This window comes from Chamaea fasciata, unplaced genomic scaffold (assembly GCF_029207755.1).
Source record: "Chamaea fasciata isolate MVZ Bird 193981 ecotype frontalis unplaced genomic scaffold, bChaFas1.0.hap1 SCAF_4, whole genome shotgun sequence".
NCBI lineage: Eukaryota > Metazoa > Chordata > Aves > Passeriformes > Sylviidae > Chamaea > Chamaea fasciata.
In genome coordinates this window covers 53,823,690-53,844,838 of record NW_027094089.1, presented here as the reverse complement: position 1 = coordinate 53,844,838, position 21,149 = coordinate 53,823,690, and the positions used below count along the sequence as shown (strand labels likewise).

The window sequence follows — 21,149 nt, the reverse complement described above, 5'->3', positions numbered from 1 at the left end:
TCAGGGAATGAAATTTTCTATGAAGGATGTCTGACCCTAGATAGAGTCAGGCTGATTTCTAGAGGGGGAAATTACACTATAGACTTTCAACCAAATTAGATCAAGAGAAATGCATTTTTTAGTCCATACGTGGGGAAAAGAAAGACATGAAAAAGATCTTGCTATTGTTTTGACAAGAGGGTCTCAAATGCTGTGTGTCAGAGGATATGCTCAGTACTTAGCCAGCAGCAGCACAAACTGTATTTTTCCCTGTTCACATCACCACCATCCTCTGTGGAGGAAGACTGGTCTCTCCTCCCTCTTCATCTCCAATCTCCTGCTCAGACTTCTAGCCTCTCTCCCTGCCTCACATGCTGCGTTAGCCCCCTTCCTGCCACTCAGTTGTCTCAATAGAAAAGTCTCAGCATGAACAGTTTGTACCCTCAGTAAATTCTTCTGATGCCTTCTGGATATAAATAGCGATTGTTGATGGAGGAAACTCTAGTTGTGTCTTGGAGGTAAGTGTAAGTGTATTCTCACTTACAGATATTACTGGTCTTTGAGCAGAACCTGAATTTGGAAAGGTGACCCAGTACTACTGCTACACTTCAGCAATCTCTTACTGAACAATCTCACTAATATAAACCAGGTATGTTTTGGTCTCCTAAGGTGTCTGGTATGATGAGAAAGATCTGTTCCCCTTGAAGTGAATCCCATTTGCTTCGTATTGCAAAACCCAGGGAGTCCTCATTCCCTGTGTTTCTTCTTCATAAGTTTCTTTATGAAGCTGGGCCTGTGGCAACAAACTGCACAATGAAATTAAAACTGGCATTGTTATTAAATTAATGTCCTTACATAACTGATCTTTCACTCAGTGGCTGCCAATGCAAATCTCAGTGCAAACCACATTTCTGAGAGGAGGGCAGAGAGAGTTGAAGAGCTCAAGGAACCAAATTTTTGTTTCTCAGGACCACAGATGCAATTGCCACTGAATTAATTTTTTCTCCAAACTTGTATCCCCTTGAGTGCTGGCAAAACAAGGTCCTGGCAAAGATTTTTCAAGGGAACAGCAGAAGGTCCCTTGCAAGCACTGTACAGAAAATGCAGTTAGCTGCTGGTTACTGGTGAAAAAGCAGAAATGGGAAGGAAGACCCCACCAGAGGCATAGCAGAGCTAGGACGCTACAGGCAGGAAGGACCAAGGGGGTGAAACGCCGGGGCCGCATCCTGGCTGTGCGTACAGGGCTGGCCAGAGGGCTGTGGGAGGCTGTGAGAGCCAGGCCCAAGGAGGGCTCGGAGCCAAAGGCTCTAGGTACTGTGCCGTGCCGCTCCACCCCGTCCCGCGCCCTGCTGCGCCCCCCGGGACCGCCGAGCCCGGACCCGAACCCGCCCCGCGCCCCGCCCGGCCCGGGCAGCGCCGGCCCCGCCCCGCCCACAGGCGCTCGCCCAATGGGCACGGGGCCCTCATTTGCATGTTTGCATATTCCATTTGTATATTTGCATATTGCCCGGGACATAAGGGCGGGCGGTCGCGGTGTGTGCGCTGCTGGGCGCTCCCCGGGCTGCCCTGTCCATCGTTGCGCTTCTGCGCCACACTTCTGTTTAGTTATCGTAAGTTTTTAAAGCGAAAAAAAACTTACTTATTTTTAATTTTTCTTAAAATTTATTTTTCTTTCCGCCACGAAACTTTTGTGGTCGGAGGCGAGATGTGGAGGAAGGCGTTCCTGGCGGCCGTGTGCCTGTGCCTGCGCTGGGCGGCTGCTCTCGGCGGTGAGTCCCGGGGCAGGGGGCCGGGACGGCGCCCGGAGCGCTCCCGGGGCATGGGGTGCGCCAGGGAGCTGCAGGGCCTGCCTTTTGCTTTTGGGAGAGGGGGGCTTGAGGGGAAGCGCTGCCGGCGTGGCGGGAAAGAGGAGTTTGTAATCTTTCCGCTGTGCAGCTGTCCCGGGGTGCTTGGGATGCTGCGGGACCCGGGAGCCGCGGAGTGGACTTGCAGGGCGCTGGAGAGCGAGACTGGGGGGAACCACCATCCTGTTAGGAGAGACCTGGATCCTGTTCCCCAGCCCAAACTCAGGCACAACCTGCCGGGCTGATGGCGCGACCTGTTGATATTTGGGATATATTTTTTTCCCAGAGACAAGGTGTCTTCAGAGATTCCCTTGCCCCAGCAAGGGATTTGCGCAGCGGTAGTACCACGGTAAGGTCCCTCGGCTTCCTCCTCCGTGGGACTCATCCATCCCAGCATCCCAGCTTCGTACAGTTCTTGATCCTAGACAAGGCAAGGCTGAGTTTCATCGTTAATGTGGTAATGTGTTTGAGTTGTAGTTACGCCTGTAATGAGCAGAATCTACTCGGGGAAAAGTGGACAGAGAAGAGAGATTTACTCTCTCGAGGTTCACTAATGGCTCTGTTTGCACTCTGCCTGTTGTACCTGCACTTGTGCATAGACACTCTGTCCAGGCTACAGGAAGTGGAAGATGTGCAAATGTTGCTAGATTTTCACTAATGTTCTCTCAATTAATCACAATGTAATCGAAGCTGTTATGAACAAAGAGACTAGTTTTACGAGACCACTACTCCTCCTCAAGCTTAAAAACTAAAAAAAAAAGTTCTTAAAATACTGTTACCAGTGCCCTGTCACAGGCTCACTTTCTTACACTGATCTCCCACACATAGCATCTATTTTTAAAAGTTTTTTGCCTTAGAAGAAAGGGTGGCTGTAGCTCCTAGAGCTGCTTTGTGATTCTAAACCGGAATATATAAACTGCCGTTTTTTCTGCTGTGGATGCCTTTGTTACTTCTTTATGTACAAGGAAGCTGAAGGGAAGTATTCAAAAGTAAGAGGATGGGATGCTAGGGTACGGCGAAAGGAATGTATTCTAGCTTTGAATCTAATCTTGTGCCATCAGGGACAATCAAAATCAGTTTTCATCACAGTATCCAAGTTCTATACAGTAAAATAACTCCTCTCATAGAAAGCTTTTATCCCTGCAGGAACTGATTTTCCACAGACTTACTAATAATTTCATTTCTTCTTAGGAGCAGGTTATATGAAAGCAAGTTGTGTATTCATTCTAAAGCAATTCAAGCCTTTAGTTCCGCACTTTTCCATGCACACCCCAGTAAAAAGTTTTTTGAAACCACAGAAAACACATGATCCAGCCCTCCAGGAATCCAGAGTATTTAAAAAAACAACATAGAAAAAGACTTTCTAGGTGAAGAAAATGTTGGTGTTCCAGGAAAAGATAAAAACATTGCTAGGAATACAGTCAGATCCTTATTTTTACCAGTGTAATACCACAGTCAGCATATTTACAGTGTTGTGTGATGTGAGCTGCTGAATTTTTCTATGGCTTTTGTTTGGGATAGACATACCAGGACAGCTGTGGCATGGCCTTTTGAGAAACGCTTTTCTGAGAAGGAGGTGAGGTTCTCAGGCATGAAGTTGTGCTGGAGATTAGCATGATCACCAGCAGTCCTAAAAGTTTGCTGGAATCTCCTCTGTGCAGAAGTACTTGCATGATAGGACTTTCTCATGCATCCTTACCTCTATATTACTGCAAAGTCTGACAGTGGCTGCATTTTAATTGTCTTGGACTAATTCCAGATATCCCAGAGGGACTGATGGATGACTAGATATCTGCTGGATTGAGCTTCGAGTGTCACAGCTGCAGCTGAGTCAAGATTTGACAGGGAGTACCATGGAGAGGGGTGGGCACCCCTGTGTACAGTGCGAGAACAGCAGTTTGCCAGCTGCAGAACTTGAGCTGGGGGGTTCTTGCTTATCTTCTGAATTTGTGCCTAGTAACTTTCCAGAGGTGTTGCTCTTTCCATTGGCCCCACCTGGGAAGTGAAGCAGAACTTAATCTCAGGACTCTGCCGTTAAGGAATATATAAATAAACTTGAAGTTGTAATTTTTTTGCAGCAAGGTTAAACAATAACCTGATGTATGAGGTAGGTTTTCTGGAATTGCAACACACAGTAATCTGCTTTCAGTTTGTAGTGTAGATCAAATTAAAGGATAACCGTTTCTGTGGTATAAGGCCTTTACTACAACTGGCTGTGAATTTGCTTCAGAACTCTTAGAAATTTAGTATGACTGATTGATGGATGATCCTAATGCTGGTTGTCTGCTGAAGGAAGATTTTAGCCCAGTTAACTACAGCTGGTAAATGTTCAATGTTTTGTGCAGATGTTTGGTGCTGTGCACGTATGTGCGTGCATGTCTCTGTGGGCTATAGTAGACGCAGTCTAGCAGTATAATTTCTAAGGATCTTTGAACCTAGCTAATAGCATTACTGTTTCTGAGTGCATAATGCTAGAAAATTGTTGTTTATCAAAGATTCCTTTTTTAAACCATAGCTTAGGTGCACTCATTCTGGCAAACGTATCGTTATCGTATTTTGGCAACCTGTGTGATGTGGGCAATGTAACTTTTCATTAATATTCCAGCTGTTGTTACTTCCTGAAGACTCACATTCTCCACCTAGCTAACCAGTGGTAAAAAGTTTCACAGTCAAAATAATTTGCCAAGTTGCCTTGGGCTTCCTGTGAAAGAAACTTCAAACTGAATTCTCTTGATTAGTGTGTCTGAATGCCTAAAGTCCGTGGGATGCTTTCAAAATTGATAATTGATCGGGGTCCCTAACTGAACGGAATTTCACAAGTTGCAAGTCCAAAGTGTCACAAACTTTGGACAGGAAGAAAAAAACTACTGACTTCCCAGTTAGTAAGCCTTTTTTTCTCCCCCACTTTCTTTGAGTTCTGTGAGGTTCTTGATACCTTGCTGCACAAGACAGCTGCTTTTTTTTTTTTTTTTTTTTTTTTTTTTTTTTTTTTTTTTGTTATATGAAAAATCATATTGTGGAAGTAGAGGTGTAAGAAAAGCATCAGAAAACTTTGTATAGCATGACAAAATGGTAGCGTTTTGGCGATGCAGCCTGAAAAGCCAGCTTCCATCTGGAATTGGCAATTTAATTCTTAATTCTGCCCCCTTAATTCTGCTTCAGTTCTCTAAATAATCCCTTTGTAGGTCATGTTAACTGTGAACACATAGCAATAGATAGAAAACTTTGTTTTGCAACAGGTGCTTGTATTTGTAACTGTGTGCCTGGAAGCTTTGGCAATACACATGTGCCTTTGTACCTTTTCTGAACTATGTCTGGGAAAGTGTAGTTTTTAGCAAAAGCATGGGTTTCTTTTTTGTCTGCATGTGTTTACCTCCTGTTTTATTCAAAGGCCTTGTTTAGAAATGGGACTTGCATTCTTCTCATGAAAAGCTACTTTGGTATCTCAGCATGGATGTATGTATATTTCTTGATATCTAATTTCTGTATTGACATTATGAAAAATATGATGTTAATTCAGATAAATTTCTATCCACCTCTCAGAAACATGCTGAAATCAACCTATTTTTGTTTTTTCCATGGTTTAATTAACGTTAATCTTATTAACTAAACCGTGGTGAATGTGTACATTGGCTGTCCCTGCACTTCTTTGTGTAAGAATGAGGCCCAATGGTTCACTGACTCAGGACATGATTCAAGGAGACTTCTCCCTTTAAGTCTGTGAGGGAAGGGTCTGTGGCAAAAGTCTATGAATGACAAAGCTTGGTTCTGAATAATTTTTTTTAAATAGACCCAGAAATACGCTGAGGTATGAAAGCAGAAGTAGTAAATGCTGGTTTTCTGAAATGATATGCTGTGTAATTTCTCTGCTTCAGGTTTAAAGCATGGTTAATGTAAGTGTTGGTCTGTGTGGTGAGTGTGTACAGACTATGTGTACCTGTATTCTGCAGAAGCTGGGATGTGAGGTGGTACTGCAGCATGTGTGCAGCACAACATTTGGTGTAGACAAGACGTCTTCTGCCCTGAGCCATATAGAATTTGCAAAGCCAAGCTCAGGCAAATTCTGAGGAAAGCTTCTTGATGAGCACACCATCAAGAAGTATGTAATAAACTCCACTACACACACTTCCCTCATGCAAAGGGTATCTTGCCTGCTGGGAACTGACCATATGTGGACATAAGATAACATGACACTTTTTGTGGGCATAAGATGATAACAGTAATTTCTTCTGACTTTCTAATTCCTCATACAACATAGTTAAATGAGAAAAGTGGCTGCCTGCCATTTCCCTAACTCTTAGGCTGTTGCTTTGCAGCTGCTGCTTTCCTGGTGGTGACTGTATCTCAGTGATTTTATGTTCTCAAATCCCCATCAAAGATTTTTAGACTAAAACATGCAAATACGTGTGAAGCACTTAGCACGTCTTCAGTGGCAGGTGCCACTGTCCCGCAATCTTTCTAAGCTTGGTACACTTTTCCAAGTGTACCCTTAAATATAGTAAACTTTGAATTGTAAATTTGCTCTGAGCTTGTTTCCAAAAGAGCTGTGGTCTGAACTTACATGCAGATTCTGGCAGGTGTTTGTAATTGAAAATACACTACAAGACAGGATATCAATGTAATTTAGATTTTGGATGATTATCAGATAATTTTAATCCAGAAGGGAAATGATATCTAAGTATGAGAGGAAGCACTATTTGCTAGTGAGCAGGTAGACTATTCTTTTTCACCTTCCTGTACTAGGAGGGAATATACATAATTGAAAGTCCTAGCGTTGTATGCCTTACAGTTGAAAGCTGTTCTTGTTCCTTTCAAGGTTTTACTGATTCACAGCTGAGTGAAAAGTTATAGCTGGTATTTGACCAACCAGCCTTTGGGACTTTTTCTTTTTCAGGCTAAAAGATAAATAATATAGGTCTAAAGATTTGTTCCAAAAAGGTGTTTTATACCATCAGTTGATGGCAAAGAGAAATTTTGAACATGCAAAAATATAGAAAAGGTTCAAACATTTGGTTAGTTTGGTAAGTTTAGCTTTCATTAGTGGGCAAAATGTTATATTTACCATTATGTGAATACCTCTGCTGGTAGAAGGAAGGGTAAGGTCTATGAAAAACACCTTTCTTTAGGAGGAAGAAGGCAGGAAGGGGGCCCTCAGTGTAATTATCTTGGATTAGCTAGCCAACCTAGCACAGTCAAGGTCAAAACCTAAAGCTGAGTACTGCCTCTGTTCAGTGAACGGTTCTTACTTTCGTGCTTTGACAGGTGAGAAATCCTGTTGAACTTGGGCAATGTTAAGCCATTGATTATGGCTGACAAGTTTCTCTGAGACTGCTACATAAGCATTTGTTACAAGGTTCTGTGCTGTTTTCAGACCTAATGCAAAAGGTTAGACCCTGATTTCTTGTGTCCCTCCAAACACAGCAAGAACTTCCCAGACTTTATAGAGCTCCCTGAGGTGAGCTCAGACATAAGTCAGTGCCCTGCTGTTTATGGTAGCTTGAATGAGAAGGCCAGAAAAACTCTTTTGGAAAAAAACCCAAGTTGTTAGTTATTTATCACCTGAGTGATGCAGTACAACTTAATGCAGGAAATACAAATCTACCTATTATCACAGAAAACCTCTTTTGCAGTGGGAAAAAAAGAGTGGAAATCTGTTTTGCATGCCTAGCGTAAGGTCCTTACCTTGTCCATTCGTATTCCCTATGGTGGCTTGGAGCCATTGATTAATGTGTGTTTAGGAGTTTGTGAAAGGTTGGTGGTCTTGATGCCAGAAAAGACAATGCTTAGCAGTACAGAGTTGGCGTAAGTTCAGCTGCACTTGAAAAAGAGGCAATCAATATTTGTCTAACTCAAGTTGCCAAACTGGGGCAAAACTGGGTTTTGAAAAGTTAAATACAGGGTGTGCTGTACATAGAGGCATTTAAGAGTTGAATAAGACATAAAAAGAGGAGACATTTAAGTTTCTTCCCAAAGGTAATAGTGAGTATGAAACCTAAAGTCACTTCTCTGTCTTGCCAGGAAAAGGAGTACTTAAATTTTGAATCTGAAAGTTGGAGGGAGTGATCTTTGCAGGCCATGACGTATTTTGTTACCACCAGTACATGATCTGCACCTCCTTCCCCACGGTCCTTCCCTCTGCCTCAGGCAGCAGAAGATATTTTTCTGTAGCTTATTTTTCTGTAGGTTATCAGATGACCTGAAAATGTACTCCAAAATAGACTGCTGGTTTGCTAGTTCAGTTTCTCTGATGGTTGTCTGATCTTCTCACCTGCTGTTTGTTGGTCAAAGCTTAAAACTAGTATTTTGTAAAACAGTGGTGACTTCACAGCTTTTAATGCACTGCAACTACACGGTATAATAAAAGGCTGTGTTAGGCAGTGATTATTGGTGAGGTGATGTGGAAGACACACCACCAAAATATGTAATAATATGGTAGTAACTCACTGCTGTCCTGGATGACTGTCTGTGACTGTTCCGTGCAGTTTTCTGTTTTTTTGTGATACTTAAGAGGTTTCCTGTTTAATGTAATGGGGAAAATACTGACTCTTAAAATGGATTCATACCTCTCTGACAGCTCAGCAGATTGTTGGTGTTTTAGCAGGACCTTAGAAAGAGAGCAATTTTCACCCTTTGATTTCCTCTTTACATGGCTGTTTTGTGTCCGTTGTGTGTTGTAGGACATGAAAACCACGCATCCCATTTCTTGACTGTTCCAAATATCTCTCCAACTTTGTACCTATGCCTTCATACTTTGTCCTAGTACTCCTAAAGCCCTGCTATATGTTTTTTCTGCTCTTACAGCGGAAGGTGAAAACAATTTTGAAGGAATCGAGAGCAAGTTTTCTTTACGGACACCTGCAGATCCTGATGAGGATGTCTGCTACTTGGTTCCTGGGCAGGTGAACAGCCTGGCACAGTGCAACTTCAATCATACCAGTAAAACCTTCGTGGTGATCCACGGGTGGACGGTAAGAGGAAGTAGGAGCAGTCTCCCTTTTAATCAATAAATTTTGCAGAAGTGTCTCACAGATATATTAACATATCTCCTATTTTAATTAAAATCACCAAAACCAACAGGTGACAGGGATGTATGAAAGTTGGGTGCCGAAGCTGGTGGATGCTCTGTACAAGAGGGAGCCTGACTCAAACGTCATTGTGGTGGACTGGCTAGTTCGAGCTCAGCAGCACTACCCGGTGTCTGCAGCGTACACCAGGCTGGTGGGAAAGGATGTTGCTACGTTTATTGACTGGCTGGAGGTAAGACGTGGAGACACATCTCGCATTCTGTGTAATCTCATAGGAGACAAAACAGCAATGATGCAGCTGTTTTAATCATCCTCTGTTGGGTAGATGGAGTTAAACTCTATGCAGACAGATGTTCTCCTGGACTGGTGAAATTGCAGCTTTGATTTACTGGCTGTCTCCTACTCACAGGCCTTTTTTACTGCATTCCAGAAACTTTACATTGTGGTCTGTGGGCCCAGAGTATTTCTGAGGGCTCTGTGAGAGATAGCTATGAAAGAAGAGTTCCTATGCATTATATAGCAGCCAGCCCTAGGGAATTGGAAATGTGCTCTGCCTTAGGAGATCCAGAAACTGGTGGGGATAGGGTGGCTGAAAACCTTTATAAATAAACAGCCCTGTGTTCTGTCCTTTATTTTGCATTCCTCTCAGTTTAGATTTTGGCCATAAATTAGTTAGATCAAGAAACCTACAATGGCACAAAATCATGATAACTGTGTAGAGTTTCTTCTATTATTCACGGCTCAAACAAAAATCACAGTATTAACAAAACATTTTATTTTGTGTCTTCTGATGTTTTTGTGTTTGTTTTTGAATTGTTTTCTTCTGCAGGAGGAATTCAATTATCCTCTCAACAATCTCCACTTGCTGGGGTACAGTCTAGGGGCCCATGCTGCTGGGATTGCTGGGAACCTGACCAAAAAGAAGGTGAACAGAATTACTGGTAAGAAAGCCTGTGATTGCAGAGTGGAGAGATGTAACTCTCTCCATACTGAAATATTTTGTTCCACTGAAAAATCACCAGAATAATTGTTGCTTGCTGGCAGTACTTTGGTTATGTATTCATGATTTAATGAAACAGCAGAGCTGATATTTCTGGGATAGAACTGGAAAAAGATTCAGAAAATAACAACAAAAGTGGTGAGTGAGAAGCCTTTTATTTGCTTCTTTACAAGAAATGAGTGAATAGGCCCTGATAAAAGAGTAGTTTGGGGGTTGTGGTGGGGACTGATGAAACCATGTTTTGGAAAAGGTCACAGTATCTCTTTCAGCATGAGAAATTCAGCAGGTTGTCTTTATCCAGGTAGTCATTCCTTGCAGCTGATGGGAGCCATTGAAACAGAACAGGAAATAAATTCTGCTGCAGCACGTTTAGTACCTGCAGAACACTTTGCCATGGAATGATGCAGATGTAAGAAGTTTATATGGGCTTACAGGGAGACTGGACAGATAACCAGAAGAGATCCAGTGTGGATTATTACAAAGTTAATCATAGCAGGCTCAAGAAATACTCTAGGCTGTAAATAGTACTGTGAGAATTTGGGGAAGACATACACTTGCCCTGTTGCCATGTCTGCTTAGATGTCTGTTTAAGATGATTTTTGGAGGCTGAGAAATCTGCTAGACAAGGCAGAGTGCATGGCCACTCTGGGACTGGTTTACAACTCAGCACCTGGAGAGCTGAGCCCCTAGGACTGATCTCGGTGACAAAGGAATTGCCAGCGTCAGCAAATGAGGCTAAGAAAATTGCTCATCTGTGGTCTTTGTTGCTGAGAGATTGAGAGCACTATTCAGAAGGGAGTCTAGCTCCTGGCACGCTTTACTCTTTCACCTGAGCCTGGCTATGACCCCAGATCCACAAAAATGCTGAGAGGTGGGCTAGGCAGCAGTCACATCTGGAAAGGTCAAGTCCTGAGAGGTGGCACATTAAAGTCAGGAGGCCAAAGCTCTAGTGCCTTTTTGTTTTCTCTAACTTGCAGCTTTGCTGATTTCACTCAGGCTGCCAAATCACTGACATGTCAGTAGCCCTCTGTTATGCCTCCACAGTTCCTCTTGATGCTGAGTATGAATCTTTCCCTGGGGAAAGCACAGGGAGCAGCATAATGTGGCCCCTGAAGCTCTCACAGCTGAGGGGGAGGCAGCTCAGACTGAGCTGAGCTAACTGGGTGAACAGCACAGATGCTTGTCCCCAGCTGGGGGCTGCAGAAAAGATGTGTCCCTTCAGCCATCTCTCAGGTAGTTGTCTGAACAGGAGATAGTACTTTTTCACTGGCAGAATACTTCTGGGTTGTTTTTGGTTTTTTTTTTGATGTTGGTGTTGCTGCAGCTTGGCAGGTCACCGTAATAATCCCCTTCCCCTCAGGTATGTAGACAGTGAAGCCCTCATTTATGTTTCCCCCTTGTTCTCCTGGCATGGAGCTGCCAGCAAGACTTTTCCATACTTCAGACACTTCAGATACAAGTTCTACAGTTCTTTACAAAAGAGGAAGACATTGAGAAAATACTTATGAGCTTGTTTCTTCCATCCACTGGAAATGCTACAGCTCTGAGGAAGTTAGCTGGACTTCCTTCCATTGTTTGCATACACTTTTATTTTTTTAAACAGTGACAACATTTCAAGATAATGCATTTGATTATCCGTATACATGAATGTTATTCAAAGGATCCATCTGTAATATCTGCCGGAAAACTCAATACTCCCAGTGAGCCCAATGTGGCAGCCATGAGTTTGGCATTTGTTATCGATGTCAGTATCTTTGGCAGACAATATCAGTTTTTCTTTGTGCTTTGCCCCTTAAAGGCCTGGATCCTGCTGGTCCTACCTTTGAGTATGCTGATGAACTCACTCGCCTCTCCCCGGATGATGCTCAGTTTGTGGATGTCCTACATACCTACACCCGAGGCTCTCCAGACCGCAGCATTGGGATCCAGAAGCCTGTTGGACACATTGATATTTATCCCAATGGTGGAGGTTTCCAGCCAGGTTGCAATTTGGGAGAGGCACTGCGTCTGATTGCTGAGAAAGGCTTTGGAGGTGAGGTTGATCTGAAACAAACAGTATAACATTCCGAGGGAATCCTGAATAACCCTGCAAGGTATCTTGCAAGGAAAGATCTCTGAGAGGCACAGGAATATGTTCTTTCAAGTGGTTTTAAAAGTCATCCTGTAAAGCCCAGCTCTGCCATAAAGCCTAACAAGCTGCCGTGCTTGTTGACAGCATTGCTTAGGGGTTTATATCATTATACGCATGTGTGTATACATATTACACATTTTCATTCTTTCAAGATGTGGATCAGCTGGTGAAATGCTCCCATGAAAGATCCATCCACCTCTTCATTGACTCTCTCCTCAATGAAGAAAAGCCCAGCATGGCCTACCGCTGCAACACAAAGGAGGCCTTTGAGAAGGGCCTCTGCCTGAGCTGCCGCAAGAACCGCTGCAACAATTTGGGTTACAAGGTCAACAGAGTGAGAACAAAGAGAAACACCAAAATGTATCTGAAAACCCGTGCTCAGATGCCCTATAAAGGTAGGTACTCCTTGCTTACTGGTGAACAAGACTGGCACTTTTACTCAGCTGTGTGTCCTGGTGAGCATGTGCTGCAGATGAGAATATTGGTGCTTTGGTGCCTGTGGTGAACAGGGGTGAAGCTGGCCTGTAGTTTGCCATTGAATACAAGTCTCAGAGAAAAGTGTTGTCTTACTTGTGGTGTGGGGTAGAGTACAAAAAGAGGGATTTAGTGACAAGTTTCTAAGTAGCAAAAGCTAGACTTCCTCCGCTGCCCGATCACTTGGAAAATTTTCAGTGTTTTTCATCCAAATGACTTCCTTCTGCTGGGGAAATAATCAGCAGAACTCAGTCTGGTGAGTGCCTTATTTAAAGATATGCAAGCATCAGATTTGTGCCTTTGGTACTTTATGTGCTAGAGGAGCACCAGCCCTCATTAAAATATCACAGCACTTCTTGATTCCAGTTGCAGTTGTGGGAGGTCTGAGAAGGACAATGCCAGAGAGAACTGTGAGGCTTTCAGCTAGGAGAATAGTGTTGGATTTTACTACTTTATTTTTCTCCTTAGCTTTGCCTGTACCCCATGGTATGCTTATAGTGTGAATTGTGTGGTGGACCACCAGTCATAAGGTACATTCCTGCACTGTTAGAGCTGCTGCAAGGCTGGTGTTCTGATGGCATTTGGTGCTAATCTGCAGTGTCAGTGGGTTGATTTTTTTTTTCCTTTTACCAAGCCTCCTGTAAGAGAAGGGCACAGTTCACTTGTTTCAGGTCAGGTATAGCAAGGCTTACATGTTCAATAGCAAGTTTGAAGGTGATACTACATACCCTAAAGTTATTATAGTGGAAGCTTGAGTGCGGAGTTTAGCTGCTAGAACTGCAAAGGTGTTCTTTAATGGTGATTGCCTTGCTTGCTAATATTTAAGTTCTTACAAAAATAATTCCCTGGACATCTGCAGGAAAATAAACTCATTTTAGTGAAGTTGGCATATTCCAGGATTTCTAGGATTTTCAGAGGTGAGGCAGGGTAGTTTTGTCACCAGCTGTCTCTCTGGAGATTGAGTTTTCCTAATGGCATTTTCTTTTGTATTCTTTAAGTCTTTCATTACCAGGTCAAGATCCATTTCTTTGGAAAGACTAACATGACCAAGACAGACCAGCCATTCCTGATCTCTCTCTATGGCACTCTAGATGAGAGTGAGAGCATTGCCTTCACACTGTAAGTAGCTACAGAAACAGCTGCAAAGTCCGGTTGAGTTTACCTTAATTTGTTAAAGTCCCAACTGAAAAACTTGTTTTAGCTCCAGCTCCAGTAATCTTACAGGGTCCCAGAATCTGCTCTTGTCCTTGATCAGGTAGTTGCATTCACTTCTGAAGCTAATGAACCAAAACAGGAGTTCTTCTTAACAAGATATCTGAAATATGGAAACATGAAGTCTGACCTGTGACTCAGCCTAATAAGAGTTTTTCCAGTGCTTTTTTACTTTCTTCTTAGTATCTTTATATCATGTTACATCTTCTTTAAAGTAGACATACATGTCTGAAGATCTCAGTGCAGAAGCTGACAGAGACTTGGGATTTGCTTTCACAGCTCAGCAAATAAGCAGAAGTTTGTCTGTACGTCCCTTGACACAGGCTGGCAGGGAATGGAGCTGGAAAACACCAAAGCCTGTTTTCTACTCTGAGGAGTGTATACTGTTTTTGGGTGGCAATTGTCTGGCTTTTCTGAGAGTCCCCAGGACAGGAGAGGACAGCCCCTGCCTTGGCAGACTGTCCCAGGATTTTACCAGCCTTGCTGCAGATGGATGTTCCTTTTGCCTCTACAAAAGGTAGAGATGGTTTTTTTCCTTACTTCATCCATCAGAACTATGAAGAAGGTTGTTTCCTTCACTGGAGTACAAAAATTACACATACTATTGCTCCTTAATTTTCTTTGTGTGTCCAAGAGTTTCAGGTGGTTTTATTTAGGTGTTTTTTTGTTTTGTTTTGTTTTGTTTTGCTTTGTTTTTTCTTATTCTCCTTTCAATAGGCCAGAGGTCTCCTCAAACAAGACCTTCTCCTTCCTCATTTACACAGAAGTGGATATTGGAGACCTGCTTATGCTGAAGCTGCAGTGGGAAAAAGACACCTTCTTCAGCTGGTCAGACTGGTGGACTCCTTTTACATTTGACATTCAGAGAATCAGAGTGAAGTCAGGAGAAACTCAGAAAAAGTAACTGGTTTTGATTGTTATAAGCTATATTAGTTCTAATTGACAGTGCTTCCTAATTTCTGGTGTCTCCCAGGCTGGGAGAAACCTGTTAGGCAACTAGAAGTAAGTGCAGCATAATGATAATGAGGGCTTCAGTGGTGTCAAACCACCACTTACATCAGCTGGGTTCAGTTGTTTACTTCCACTGGGATCTGCATTTTGTAGTTTTACTCCCATGTAATTAATTTGTATCCTGCTATAAGGTCAGTTATAATATACAGGAGAGTATCTCCATGAACCAGCATCAGTGACTGTTTGCAATTTCTGTCCTCCTTTTTCATGCTGGGTGTTTGCATAGATTTTGTCACAAAGAGCATGCTTAGATGAAGATTTTTAAAAATCCTTCCAAAAGTGGGTTTGCGCAAGAAATTATCGCTTAGTTAAGCTGGATTTTCTTAGGGGTTGAATACCTGAATGGTGGCTGAAAACTGAAACAAGTGACTGTTGCAAGACATTGCTAAGGCAGGAATGTTGAAACATCAAAGTCTGAATAGAAGTGCTTTGACATGAATCTTTTGAAATACTCATATTCACTAAACATGAGATCTGTTTGCAGAACATGGACCCAGAACAGAGTATGCGTGTCATATGTATTGTATAGTAAATAATAATAAGTTCCTTCTTTGAATAAGCAGGTCAGTCACTTGATCAAAGAACAGTTATCAGAGCTGAACAAATACAGGGGTGGGGAAAGTGCTGATAAATAGAAAAGCAAGTGCTCATGTTTTCTGGAAATTGAAACCTGCTTCATTTGCAAACATTTGAGGGAGTGTGGCTTTCTTCCAAGTTCATTCACCTGACAAAAAACTCAAGCAGAGACTGGTGTAAATAAAGATCCAAGAGATTTTGGGATAGAACTTGTGCCGTCTTAGCCACAAAAAGATTTTTTGCAAAGGATCAGTGAAAGTTATGGCTATGCTTTGATGCCCACATATAATTCATCTACCAGTTCTTGCACAGTATTTCTTTTGTTACAGAGTTCTCTTTTAAAAATAACTTTCTCACAGGCCTGTGAAGTAGCAGTGCCCCACGTGACAATGTATAAAGACTGGTTCCAAGCACAAGTCTTCTTTCTAAGATTAAAAAGGGATGTTTGGCTCAGTCATGTGATTTTTCCAATATTTATTCCACAGAGTGGTGTTCTGTTCTCGAGATGGCACCTCACGTCTTGGTAAGGGGGAGGAAGCAGCAATTTTTGTGAAATGCTCGGAACAGCCCGTCAACAGGAAGAGAGGAGGGTATGAGTAATCACTATTGGTTTTAGATTGTTTTATTACCACCTGAGTGGTAATAAAACTTCCCTTTAATTGACCTGTGCACTATTCTTCTCAAGGGTTCAGGAACCTCAGAGCTCAGACTAACCAGAGGCTTGCTTATGGCCACTTAAAAAAGCTCTTAGCTTACTTCTCTGCTAGCCATCCTTGTGTGGTTGTTGACATGTCTGAGAAGCAGTTGCTAGTCACTGCTTCTCACAGTCACTTGGTGGCCAAGTATGAGGGACTGTTGGAGAGGGTTACAGGGAAGGCACTAGCCCAAAGAGGAAAGTATGTCTCTGTCTCAAGATTCCCTGCACTTACCCTTAGCTGCAGAACACTCAAACTTCTATACTGGGTCAGCTCAGAGCCCTCCCTCCTTACTGGCCAGGAGAAGATTTGGAGGCTGGTACAGGAATGGAGCAAGCATATGAAGGTGCTCTTCTTAGCACACTTCTTTCTGATGGCAACCATTAAGTGAGAGAATTCCTGAGATTTTCCTCTCTGTGGATCAGAAATTCTGCCTTTGTTTAATACCCCTTTGGTGCACTTTAATATTTTTATCAATCATTTTCCTGACCCAGGTTATTGTGGGAACAGTCTTTGGACATTACCCACTAAAGCTGGAGATAGACGAGTGGTTATATTTATTTTAGTTCAGTTGGTGTGTGTGAATGGTCACATGGGGACACTTCTGGACTGAGATCTAGCTCTGCATAAAAATGCACATGTGCTGACCATTACTCTGGGGCAATGACCTGGGGCAGGCCTTGAGACCTCTGTGTGTGTATCTGATATAAAATCAAGCAGAAGCCAGGAGAAGCCCAAGCATGTAATTTATCTTCCTGTTAAGTAGGGAGTTTTAAAATCTTAATTCTCAAAAATAAGACAAGAGAGAACAAGTATCTTACATCTTCCCCATCACCTTTATATTTTATTTTTTTCTTCACAGTACCAAGAAAGCCTCAAAAGAAAATTCAGCTCATGAATCTGTTTAAGTGACAAGAACAAAGGTTTTTCACACTGGGGAGGAGAAGAGTCTGTTCATCCCTGTGGACTGGATGTTCAGAATCAAATATATAGAAATATTTATCTGCTGCTGGATTTTTGCCTGCTATTCCTAGCTATTTTAGAGACTTGTTGTAAAAAAGTCTCAGCATATGAAGTTACTAACTGTAAAGATACGTTATCCAAATAGTTAAAAACAAAAAGAAACCTGAAAAACAGCTTGCTGAAGTTTGGAGTGCTGAAAAGATATAGATAATTTTGCTTAATCAAAAGCAAATTGTGACAAGGTTTCTTGACATCAGATCCTATATAGCAATTTTTGAGTATTTATTGAAAAGAAACAAAGCCCTGTACTTGGTTTTATCTGGTTTTTTGTTGGGTTGTTGTGGGGTTTTTTTGGGTTTTTTTGTTTGATTTTTTTTTTTTTTTGTGTGGTTTGGTTGGGGGTTTTTTTGTTTGTTTGTTTGTTTTTTTCAGGAGTCATTTGAAACTAGATAGATTTTTTTTCTGTCTTGCTAACTGAATTTTCAGGCAGTTCAGTGGAGAGAGTTCAGAGTTTTCAAGTGTGTGTATAGCAAATTAGTAGGTTTCCCATGTGAAAAAAACTCACCTTTGCTGTGTGTAATATTAGAAGGTGTCAGGGACTGATTTAATATGGGGATGAATTTTTTAGTTTGTGGTTATGAATGTATTTAATTGGGGGTAGATGCCAGTGCTGCTTAGCAATAGGTATGATCTGTTAAGCTATATACTTCTATGCCTCTTACCCTGGAATAAGTAACAGCTGTAGGAGAAGGTAGCAATGCCAGTGTCTTGTGCAGACATTTAATATTTTATCTATGCTTTCAGTTACTGCAAATGAAACTGTCTAGCCCTCAACACTGTGAAAATGGAACAGCAGAGGAATTGAGCTACCAGTAAATGCAGGAAACAGATATTTCCCCCACCCTCCACCCTCTCCCTGCTTGCTTGAGTCATGTTTGCCAAAACTGTCACAGTTTCTCTGCTCTTTGACACTAAGTGTCAGTCATGCAGCTGAGTGGCTGCTGCACGCAGTTTTCAGTGCAAGTGAATCCGCTTGATAGCTGACAAGGATGCTTATACTTCCCTGTACTGGAATTGTGACTACCAGTGATCCACCTCAGTTTGTTTCTTGGCTGTGGTACAGTGCTAAGAGCTGCTTCGTTTTCTGCCATGAGATGGAATTCAGCTGCAAGCAGGAGCTGAGCCAATTAAAAGCAGCCTGGTTGTGTGCTCCACAAGAAGGAGTGCTCTGAAAAACACCCAAATTAGCAATGCTGGAAGTTTTAAAAAATAGGTATATTGAAGGCAGTCTGCTTCCCCATTTTTAAGTAACATATAATTTTCTAGTGTGCTGAAAGGTGCAATAGACCTCTTTTAGCTTTCTAGAGGGTAAACAAAGTGCTGGGGAGGTACACGGGCTTGAAGTTAGACATTTGGAAAAGTGTAATGTTAGCTATTGATGCTGGGTGTTGTAGCTTTTTCCTGCATGTGCAAGACAGCATGGAGATGGTGATTTCTCCAACATCATCCCATCTTAAAAGCAAAGAAAAAAATGTATGTTTATGTGCACGATTTGTTTCCTATTTCCAACTGTAGCTGCTAGTATATTTTGGGATAAAAGTCTTAAACAGTGCAATATGTTGGAATATTAATAGCTCTGAATTTGCTCACATTTGATTTCACATTTGATTAAACTACAGCAGAGATGTGATGAGTCACTGCGGGTGGGGTGGAGTATTGAGCCACTGCATTTGAGACCTCTAAAAATAAATACAGTGATTTATTCCCTATAGATTCCGCATTTTGTTGCAATTTTCTCTTAAAAGTAAAATTCTTCAGCTAAGTATCTGGACACCTGTGCTGTTAATACAGGATCAAATACAAACACATTTAGAATTTGGATACAAAATAGTGAAGGTTCTTTTCATAAGGAAACATGATTTAGCTTTGGATGTTATTTATTAGCTGTAAATAAGATATTTATGAGTGAAAAGGTAGTTTGTATATATTGCTGTAGTTGCTGACTGTCTCTACATTAATACAGTCATTTCACAGTTTTCAGTGAAATTAATCCTGTATATAGCTTTCAGAGATTTTTATCAACAAGCCACTTACATTGCATTGTTTCCTATGTCGTTAATGCCTTTTTTTTTTTTTTAGAAATCTCCTCAGTTTTGTATAGAACAGAAACCTATGGTTTTAATAAAATTCTCAAACTAAATCTGAAGTCACTACTTTCCTTTTGGTGAAACCATCTGCTTTATAACTTTTATGTGAAGGCCAGAGCCTGTCCTTGAATTCTGGGCTGAAAGATGGAATGAGACACTAGAAAGAAAAGGCAATATGTGATTTCTGTGCTGCTCTCCCCCATTTAATTTTGGAAAATGCAAAACTCATGTATTAAGACATCAAGAAATCACGGTGTGGAAGAAAGTATCCCGCATCATAAAAGAAGTAGTTTTTCACCTGCAGTTTGTGGTTTACAAATTTCAGGTCCTTTTAAGAACTGTTCAAGAACTGTCCTTATTTTGAGAGGCTCGTTTCCTTTTTTTTTTTTTTTTTGGCAGGTGTCAGAACTATGCTTCTGTTCCACGAAAATGGAGATGTTCTACCGAAACAGAAATGTTCTGACACTGTGGGTGCAGGAGGAATGCACCAGTTCCTTGCCACCACTATTGTTTTAGGAAGTTACAGTGAAAAATCACTCTTAACCATGTGTTCTGAGTGCAGCTGAGCTCAAGAAAGGTTTTCACTTGAAGAGTTTCTTTTGTCATACACAGTGAGGCTCCACCCAAGCAATGGATGGGGATTGCTTGAATTAAGGAGAACTGTACACATTAAGGAGAATCCCACACACATGGGGGATCATACTGGCGGTAATTAGAGCAGTTCTCAGATGACCTGGGATACTCTGTTCCCAACAGTCTTCCTTGGTGAAAGATAACTGCTCTTTGACAAGAGCAGAACTTCATTCCCTGTGAAAGCAGAGGGAAGCTATGCCATGGAAAATGGATGGTTGAAGAGGATGAATGGAGGGAGGGATTAAAGAAGAACAGGGAAGGGAAGGGAAGGGAAGGGAAGGGAAGGGAAGGGAAGGGAAGGGAAGGGAAGGGAAGGGAAGGGAAGGGAAGGGAAGGGAAGGGAAGGGAAGGGAAGGGAAGGGAAGGGAAGGGAAGGGAAGGGAAGGGAAGGGAAGGGAAGGGAAGGGAAGGGAAGGGAAGGGAAGGGAAGGGAAGGGAAGGGAAGGGAATCAGTGGAAGAAGGAAGAACCCAATCTGCAGACTGGGAATGCTTGGAAATGGGGGATTCTAAGGACATTGCTCATCCTCTATGTCAGTGTCTGGGTTAGGGGACTAGAAGGACTCCTACAGTTATACAAGACGTGGCCTGGGATAACATCTCCTAAAAATACCATGATATAACTGTTCTTTTAACATCACAACAGCCTCAATACACTAAATGTGTTAGGTAAAGCAGAGAAGTTTTTGGTGGAGGTACAAGAATCCAGGTGCCTCCTGTGATGCTTTAAAGTAAATCCTGGGCCCCTTTACTCTTGCGTGTTGCTCTGCAATGCCCAGCCACACCAGAAAAGGTGATGATCTCTGCTCACCCTGCCATCTCTCTGGAATGGGCTGTGGGCATAAACTGTCCAGCAGTCAACCAGTGGGTGAACAAACAGAAAGAGACATTCTTGGCTGGAAGGAAAGAGCGAAGAAAAAGGATTTTAGCCAGTGTACCTGCAAAATGAGGAAATCCTGACTCAGGTTTTCAATGCCTAGATTGTCATTTTCATATTTAATTCTGAGAAATTCTTTGAACCAGCAATGACTTTGCTCTCCAGGGGTGTCTCCATACCTTCTCCATTCAGATTATAGTTCTGTGCCTGCTCTTTTGTGTGTTAAGAACAAAATGTCAAAGCTTGCTGCTTGGGATGAGCAAGACATTGTGCATGTGTTGTTTCTAAAGGTCAAAAACAGATATTGAAAAAAAGTTTTTGTAAGAGGGAAGAATGGAACTAACTGTAGTATTGTCCTTCTTATTTACAGCTGTCAGTGCAAGGTTCTCCATATTCTGACTGTCAATACAAACATAGCAGCATTAAAATCCTCAGGAAATACATTTCCATCTCCTCCTGCTGCATCTTTCCAGAAGTCATCTAGTCAAATGTCTTTTGTGGCATGTCTGGAAAGTCACCAGTTTACGCATAAGCAAATAAAGGGATTAGCATTCTCCAGTGGGTGAAGGACAACAAGGAAATGA

The 21,149-nt window shown here is 42.1% G+C and overlaps 1 protein-coding gene across 1 annotated transcript; it reads left to right on the top strand.

The window, feature by feature from the left end:
• The first annotated feature begins 1,539 nt into the window (after window positions 1–1,539).
• LPL (lipoprotein lipase) lies at window positions 1,540–18,681 on the top strand. Its single transcript, XM_066181605.1, has 10 exons — window positions 1,540–1,748; window positions 8,625–8,791; window positions 8,901–9,080; window positions 9,678–9,789; window positions 11,647–11,880; window positions 12,132–12,374; window positions 13,452–13,572; window positions 14,383–14,565; window positions 15,738–15,842; window positions 16,810–18,681. Exons 1-10 carry the CDS (start codon window positions 1,685–1,687, stop codon window positions 16,853–16,855), a joined length of 1,455 nt encoding a protein of 484 aa, XP_066037702.1. The 5' UTR covers window positions 1,540–1,684; the 3' UTR covers window positions 16,856–18,681.
• The last annotated feature ends 2,468 nt before the right edge of the window (window positions 18,682–21,149 follow it).